Source organism: Armigeres subalbatus, chromosome 1, assembly GCF_024139115.2.
Source record: "Armigeres subalbatus isolate Guangzhou_Male chromosome 1, GZ_Asu_2, whole genome shotgun sequence".
NCBI lineage: Eukaryota > Metazoa > Arthropoda > Insecta > Diptera > Culicidae > Armigeres > Armigeres subalbatus.
In genome coordinates, this window is record NC_085139.1 from 191,275,043 (window position 1) to 191,283,412 (window position 8,370).

The window sequence follows — 8,370 nt, forward strand, 5'->3', positions numbered from 1 at the left end:
TTTTCAAAATAACTTCGTTGACAATAAATATTTAGTCGCTTACCAAGGGACTTCACATGAATTACTTTCGCCATTCCTACCCCACCATTCCAAATAGCGGGTCACCTAGATTTACAAGCACTAATTGCATTACATCTACATCGCCTCTTCGTCGTTCCGATCAGACCAAGCTTCGTTATGAAGCATATCGCTTCGTGAGAACCTCCTTATGTTATCTCTATCAACACCATTCAATTTCCCCGACCCACATCGTCTGCTATCACTAAGACAGCTGTAGCCAAAAGAGCATGCGATGCAACACACTGCGCCGCGTTGGAAGAAGTAGATTCGACCGCTAAAGCATTCGCCGCCCTGAAATTTGTGCTTGTGCTACCCTGTTCCGGACTTCCTCCTGAAGTCGATCTCCTGGAGGATCCTTGGCTACTCTTTCGTTCTCCTCCTTTGAAGCACAGCAGTGGATGGTGTCGACCCCTACAATACCGACAGGAGAACTTCGACGTGCACTCCCGGGCTATGTGACCACGTTTGAGGCAATTGCGGCAAAGGGATGCTTCGCGCAAGAAAGACTCCCGGCTGGACTGAGACATCCTTAAAAACGATGGACACGTGTGAAGTCCATGTAGCTTCGCACATGAGGGACACTTCGCGTTGTACGACTGTACGGCACTGTTGCTGACCTTCGGTGAAAATGGCTTCTTTCTGCGTTGTGGCGACAGCTCGACAACTTTCGACTCCACCTTCGTTGGTAGAGCTTCGAGAATTTGGATTCTCCGCTACAGGAACTCCAGCAAGTCCTTTATGGTGTCCTGCTCCTTCGTCGACGAGTGCTCCTCCCATCCTCGACGTGTGCTCGGGTCGAGACTAGCGCTTAGATGTTTGACCAGCAACAGATCTTTGTATTGGGCTGGTTGGATGATCTGATCCAGGGTCAGAATCACACGGTCGAACCCATCGACCAGCCTGTGGAGATCCGCGATTGACTCCGTGGTGAAGGACGGCAGTTTGAAGAGAGCCTGAACTTGCTTCTTTCGTAAAAGCTTGCTGTTGTTGTAGCGTTTCAGCAACGACTGCCACGCAACCTGGTAGTTGTCCCTCGTGATCTTAAGCGGATCGACTAGTGCCTTAGCTTCGCCTGCTAAGCACCCCTTGAGATAGTGAAATTTCTCCACATCGGGTAGGTCTTGCTTCTCGTGGATCAGAGACGTGTAGAGATCCCTGAAACTGAGCCAGTCGTCAATGTTGCCGTCGAAACTCTGCAGCTGGATTTGAGGTAGGCGAACGTGATCCATACCACCACGTAGAGTGACATCTCCAGGACGAGTCGACTGGTTCTGGACGGAATTATTCTGAACCTCTCCCACTTTCTCCGCCAGAAACGATTTCGCATCGTAGTAGCGGTTCTCCATCTCCAACTGCTCCCTCTGCAAACCTTCGGGCTCCGTGAAGTCCTCGTGCGCTTGTATTTCCCAGATTGCCTCACTTATCTGAACCCACAATACATCTAACTTCTCGAGACGAACATTGATTTGAGCGACAGGGGTACCCTCCTTAAAGTTCTTAACATACTGGCTAATGTTACTTAAAGATAATTTTAACCCCTTCAGCCTCGTCGTCAAACTCTTCAAGAAATCTGTCTGTTGTCGTTGCTCCACGGAAACTTGAACAATGTCGTTAGTCAGTGGGTTACTCCACTCGCAGAATCGTAGAACCGTCGGCAAAAATTGATAAAATCCCCAAGCAACACGCGCAACATCTTTCAAATAGCTGTTTGTTCCTAAAAAATTGCATTGAAGACACTGGCAATACATCGAGTCACATTAAAGCCACTTTCCAGTTTTAGAAACCTACAATGTTTCATTTCCGTTTAAGTGGCGTTGCAATATGCCAAGCATCTGACTTCTTGGGTGATTTGGAATTCAATGTGTTTCATATCAGAAACAAAACAGATAAGTTGCAGTATTAATAACTCTTCGGTTCATTGATGTTACGACAATGTTTCTGATATGTTGCAAAACACTTTGCGCTCAGCTGAGCAGCATTTTATTTTTGACAGTCGCCTGCCTGTTCCGTATAAGGTACAATGAAGTTACAAATGACTTTGTTGTTTATGTAGTGCACTCGTAGCAGAGTATCCAAATAGAATTCATGGTGTGATGGTTATAGTAAAAGGTTGCAAATCTCAAGGTCCATGGTTCGATTCCCGGTTGATTTTTGTGTTTTTATTTTCATTATAGCCGCAAGATGTTGCAAATAGGCTCCACCTCTTGCGCTTTTTGTGTCACAAAGGAGTTCCGAATACGACGCGTTGTGCATAAATCCGACATTTAGTAAGTTACACCACAGTTGTTGTTACTAACTGAGATACAAGTGGTGTTGCTTGGGACGGATATCGTAATACTCAATATTGTCCGCTTCGGCGGTACATATACAGTTCAGCTCACCTATGAGAAGTAACAGCGGTGCAGCCGAAGCCTAGAACAGCAAATTCTCTGATTGAGAAGACCTCCTTGATTCGGACGAATGCCTCAGATTCCGATCCAAGCCAGGAAATGCGAGGGAGTGGAAACACAGATGTAATGCGACGGGATTTTTTTAGAATTATTTTCTGCCAAACCCTGAGTATGGAATTCAAGCTTCAAGCAACATTCGTAAAAATGGTCAATTCGAAAATTCCATCGTACAGTGACGGGATTTTTTGGAATTATTTTCTGTCGAACCCTGAGTATGGAATTGAAGCTTCGACCTACATACGGACCATTGTGTCCACTGGGCGGTCCCCTGGAAGATCCGGAACATCTGTGAAAATGGTCATCCGTAAATTACACCGTAAAGCAACGCTATTTTTTTAGAACCATTTTCTGCCGAACCCTGAGTATGGAATTGATGCTTTGACCCACAAACCGACCATTGTGGTTTAAAAAAAACCTGACGCATCACGATGAAATTTACTAATTGACCATTTTTACGGATGGTCCGGACCTTCCAGGGGACCACCCAGTGGACACAATGGTCCGTATGTGGGTCAAAACGCCAATTCCATACTCACTCGCTTTACGATGGAATTTACGAATTGACCAGCGCTAGTGCCAACATTGGAGGTACTCGTTTCCGGTTTTGCGCTATCTATGTTCCTCCGGACAAAAGCCGAAATGCTGACTTGATGGATGAGCACATTTCCACCGTTCGTGAGCTTTGCGAAAATGCGTCCGATGATGACATCGTGTTCGTGTGTGGTGATTACAATCAACCTCGAATTGCTTGGTGTATTGATGAGAACGGAATCCGTCCTGACAATTCATCTTCTGTGACCCCAGCAGGAACCGCTTTGCTAGATAAAATGGATTTCCTGAACCTATTCCAAGCAAATGTTCAACTCAACAGTTATATACAATATACAATTCACAGTCGTATTTTGGTACATGCTGCAGAAGATCCCTTGCTACCAGTCGATCTCCACCATCCACCACTGGCAACAGACAACTGCCTCTTCAAGAGGCAAATAGATTCGATCAAAAACTAAATTATCGCAAAATTGACTTTGACCTCATCCTTGCTCACCTGTTTGGTCTGGAATGGAGTTTTATTTACGACAGTGAGGATGTGAATGATATGGCTGCTAAATTCAGCGATGCAATCTGTGATTGGTTAAGTGCAAATGTTCCTATGAAAAGGAAACCGGCGGTCCCTCCCTGGAATACGCCTCAACTGAAAAAACTAAAGCGCAGTCGAAGACGTTGGCATCGTTACTTGAGAATTCATCATTCGACCTTTGCAAGATTGAATTTCAAACGCGCTAGTGACGATTACAGACGGTTGAATGCTGCACTGTATAAAAGTCATGTTCTAAGAGTGCAGAATAATTTACGTCGTGAACCTAAATCTTTCTGGAGGTTCGTTAATAGTAAGAGGAAGAATACGTCTGTCACTCCTAATGTGGTTTATGAGGATAGTGAGTCGACAAGTGAATCTGAAGCGTGTGATCTATTCGCCAGACACTTCGCATCTGTTTTCCAGACGGAATCATCTGACGTTGAGGCTGAGCTTGCTACGACAAACGTTCCATTGGACGCTGTGGATCTGAATACTTTTGAAATATCTCCTGCTATGGTCATCCAAGCCGCTAAAAAGCTGAAAAATTCCTTTTCTCCTGGGCCGGATGGTATTCCTGCTGCTATACTTCGTCGCTGTGCTACTGCTGTTGCAGAACCGCTTGCCTTTGTTTTTAACAAATCATTCGAAAGTGGGGTTTTTCCCATGTGCTGGAAACATTTTTATATGTTTCCGGTACACAAAAGTGGAGATCGTCGTGATGTCAAAAACTACCGTGGAATCACTAGTCTGTGTGCCGCTTCAAAGCTATTTGAAGTCATGGTAAGTGACTACGTTTTGCGCGCAACGAAGGCTTATATCTCTAACGAGCAACATGGGTTCATGCCCGGCAGATCCGTTAGTACAAACTTGCTTGATTTCACGACTACTTGTATGACAGCAATGGAAGAAAAGCGCAGGTGGACGTTATATATACGGATTTGAAAGCGGCTTTTGATAAAATTGACCACAAGATACTCCTTCGGAAATTGTCGCGATTGGGCGTTTCGGATAGACTCGTTGCATGGTTTACATCATACCTGTCTGGCAGAATACTGCGAGTTAAGTACGGAGCTGGTATTTCTTCACCGTTCACCTGTTCTTCAGGTGTCCCACAAGGAAGCAATCTGGGACCGTTACTGTTTGTCATATTTTTCAACGACGTAGCAACTTCTCTCGGATTTAGATGCACGCTGATTTATGCCGATGATCTGAAAATATACATGGTAGTGCGCTGTATTGAAGACTGCTCTCATCTACAAACGCTGATTAATAGGTTTGCTCTCTGGTGTCAAGAAAATAAGCTTGTGATCAGCGTTCCAAAATGTGCAGTGATGACTTTCCATCGCTCTAAGGATCCGATCATATTTGATTACTACATCGATAACTGCTGCCTCAAGAGATTGGACCACATAACAGATCTTGGCGTTGTATTGGATTCAAAGCTCAGTTTTCACGCCTATTATGCGTCGATCATTTCCAAAGCCAATCGTCAACTTGGCTTTGTGACTAAAATTGCAAAGGAATTCACTGATCCACATTGTCTAAAGGCACTGTATTGCTCCCTTGTAAGGCCAATTTTCGAAAGCTCATCCATTGAATGGGCGCCAAACGACGTAACATGGAATCTGCGAATCGAGCGTATCCAAAAACGATTCATCAGGCTCGCATTGAGACATCTTCCGTGGCGGGACCCCGCGAATCTTCCTGCCTATCCCGAACGATGCCAATTGCTTGGTCTTGATACCTTGGATCGGCGACGGGAAATTCAGCAGGCTACTTTTATTGTTAAGTTGCTGAATGGAGAAATCGATTGCTCCCATCTCCTTTCGTTGATTGGATTCCGCGTACCTGGAAGAATGCTGAGACAGCGGGCATTGCTGCACACTGGATTTCATCGCACTCAATTTGGTTATAACCAGCCCATATGTACCATGATTCGTTTGTTTTCATCGATTGAAGCTGCATTCGATTTCGGAATTTCCACATCCCAGTTTGTGAATAGATTAAAAAGACAGAACCTAATTTAAGCTAATATTCATGTTATTCATTAAGACTGTTGAATGTCAGATGAATTATAAATAAACAAATAAACAAATCTTCCAGGGAACCACCCAGTGGTCAGAATGGTCCGTATGTGGGTCAAAGCATCGACTCCATGCTCAGGGTTCGGCAGAAAATGGTTCTAAAAAAATCCCGTCGCTTTACGATGGAATTTACGAATTGACCATTTTTACGGATGTTCCGGATCTTCCAGGGGATCACCCAGCGGCCTCTGAATACACACACTTCTCTGAAACCACACACACATGCGCATACATAGACACAGCGATTCACACCAACATACACACATACAAACGCCCACTGACACATAAATGCCCATCTCCGAAGTAAAGCATATTGGTAGTACCGGAAAAGTTTAGGCAAAGACACGAATAGGATGGAAAGATGGAAAGTTCGAATGGTAGAATCCATGAAGTAGACAGTTTATCTTGCGGTCCGAGGGGAAGCAAGGTAACAAAACAAGTAAAGGAGTTTTTTCCCTCAGTCGAGGGTTTTTCCTCCCACCAAGTTGGAAGCAAATTTCCATAGAAGCAAGATTACCTAATTGTGGAAGGTAACTTAGCAGGCGTGATCCCCAGAGCCCAATCCCCCTAGCAGGCCGCAAGGGGAGATGGTGAATGTTTCCAATCAGTTTTGCGAGAAAGTGTAGACGAAAGTGTCACAACTCAATAAAAAACCCAGATTAATCCACCTAGCGTTGGTGGTGCCTTTCTCGCATTTAGTTAAGACACAAACCTTATGTACCATTGTACATAACCGATGTACCATTTTCTTCATAACTTTTAAACGCAATGACCGATCGTTATAAAATTCAATAGTGATCAACAAGGCTTTGTCCCCTGTCGAATGAAACTTGTTGCGAGAAAATCGGTTAAGGATTACTATACGAAAAGTTGTCTAATGTTTTTTATAGCTTTTGTGCACACACATACACACACACACACACATACACACGGACAGACAGACATGTGCTCAGCTCGTCGAGCTGAGTCGATTGGTATATAATACTATGGGTCTCAGAGGCTTCTATAAAAAGTTCGTTTGCGGAGTGAAATGATAGCCTTTCGGTACAACTTAGTTGTACGAGAAAGGCTGTAGCATGATGGCTATTGTAAATATCAGCGCCTAGATCAGCCATTGGCCTGATGCCAAAACTTTTCCAGAAGTTACATCCGAGAATCGCTTTTGAAATTTCCGGAACTACCACAGTCGGTACTACCCTGGTGACATTTTTGTACGTGTACGGTATATTGAGGTATCCAAGGCAGCGATATTCCGTATTATCTGCCGTGCATACCCTGAGCCTCGTAGGTTGAAGTTGTAGACCATACTTCTCAGATAAATCTAACGAGTTGATCACGCTAATTCCGGCACCGGAGTCTAGTAGAGCGACTAGCTCGGTGTCGAAGACATTAACCCGTAAATAAGGACATTTCCGTGTTTGAATTTTTATCGTGTGTATTCGATTAATTGGGTCAAAGTTAGTTTTTGGTTTGGGAATCAATTTTTGGCGAGGAATGACCGGATTCCTAGACGTGCACTCCTTTACTGGTTTCCCTGGTTCCTGTCAATTCTTGGCTGCCTTGGTCCCGCACATTTTGGACAAGAACGAATCGTTCTTCCGAGATTTCCACAGCCGTAGCAGAATACCGCTTTCGTTTCCTTACAGTCCCTCCAATTGTGCCCAATCTTCCTGCAATTCCAACAGACATTCTGCTCTGGTCTGGAGGTACTTCCTTCACCGGTATTCCTATTCATCGGCCTCACATTTCGATTATCTGTCGTTGCTCTGACGATGTCTTTTTCCTCGGGATTATCGCTCGCATACTCCGAAAGACTGTAATCAACGTGGTGTATGTTCCGTTGATTTCGTATTTCCGAAGAGTACTGTAAGCTAGGATCCACTGCATCAATCCCGTGATTTAGCCTGGTCAAGTGATCCAGATCCTGAACGTGGATCGTGGCGATCTTCGAGCGATAGTGGTGTCTCATGTTATCCCACACGACTTCGAATTTGCGCCGCCTCGACAAAGGTTCCGATAACATTTTGTTCAGCCGTTCAATCTCTGACACAAATGCATTAAAAGACTCCCCCCTCAATTGTTTGCGTTCCTGAATTTTCGGCCTGATGCTCTGATCCTGATTAGGATTCCCGAAGCGATAACGTATCCTATGTTCAAAATCTCTCCAGTCTATAAACTCGTCTACGTACGTAAAGAACCAGTCTGATGCTGGACCCTCCAGAATTAGATGGATGTCTCTTAGTAGATTCCTATCGGACACACCTTCTCGGACTGCGATCTTTTTTAATTTGTATAAAAAATTCTCTACTGACACTGACTTACTGTCTCCGGAAAAGGAGAGCTTCCAATGCTCAATCCTTCTATGCTGACGTAGGCCCCTGTTGCCTTGGTCCCCGTACCAGTCTGAACTGCTTATACCTCCTGCATATGCCCGCTCGTACTCTCTACGCGGTCCTTGGTGCGTGCTCCTGTTCCGGTAGTAAGGGCCGCTAACTCCGTTGAAGTCTTCAGAATCGCTACTGTTGCCATTCGTTGTCCTTTGAAAATTTTGAGTTTTGCCAGACGTTCCAGCAACTCTTCGTAAGATGGCAGAACTAACGGTTTTGTACCCGTTTCCTGCTGTTTGTTCCCTGTTTTGTTATTCATCTCTTTCGGTATTGCCCCGGCGGACTTTAACCTGTTCGGCTCCCGTTTG

At 44.8% G+C, this 8,370-nt stretch overlaps 1 protein-coding gene across 1 annotated transcript; it reads right to left on the reverse strand.

The window, feature by feature from the left end:
- Positions 1 to 773: 773 nt before the first annotated feature.
- LOC134206850 (uncharacterized) lies at positions 774 to 7,698 on the reverse strand. The gene is made up of 2 exons (XM_062682582.1): positions 7,420 to 7,698; positions 774 to 1,505 (listed from the first exon to the last, which is right to left on the reverse strand). Exons 1-2 carry the CDS (start codon positions 7,696 to 7,698, stop codon positions 774 to 776), a joined length of 1,011 nt encoding a protein of 336 aa, XP_062538566.1.
- Positions 7,699 to 8,370: the final 672 nt, after the last annotated feature.

Excerpts from the sequence above, each read along its gene's own strand:
- LOC134206850 (XM_062682582.1), bottom strand. The coding sequence starts at position 7,698 with ATGTTATCGGAACCTTTGTCGAGGCGGCGCAAATTCGAAGTCGTGTGG. Across the intron at positions 1,506-7,419 it reads CAACGACAGATAATCGAAAT|TTAGATGTATTGTGGGTTCA; the intron begins GTGAGGCCGATG and ends CGTCTCGAGAAG.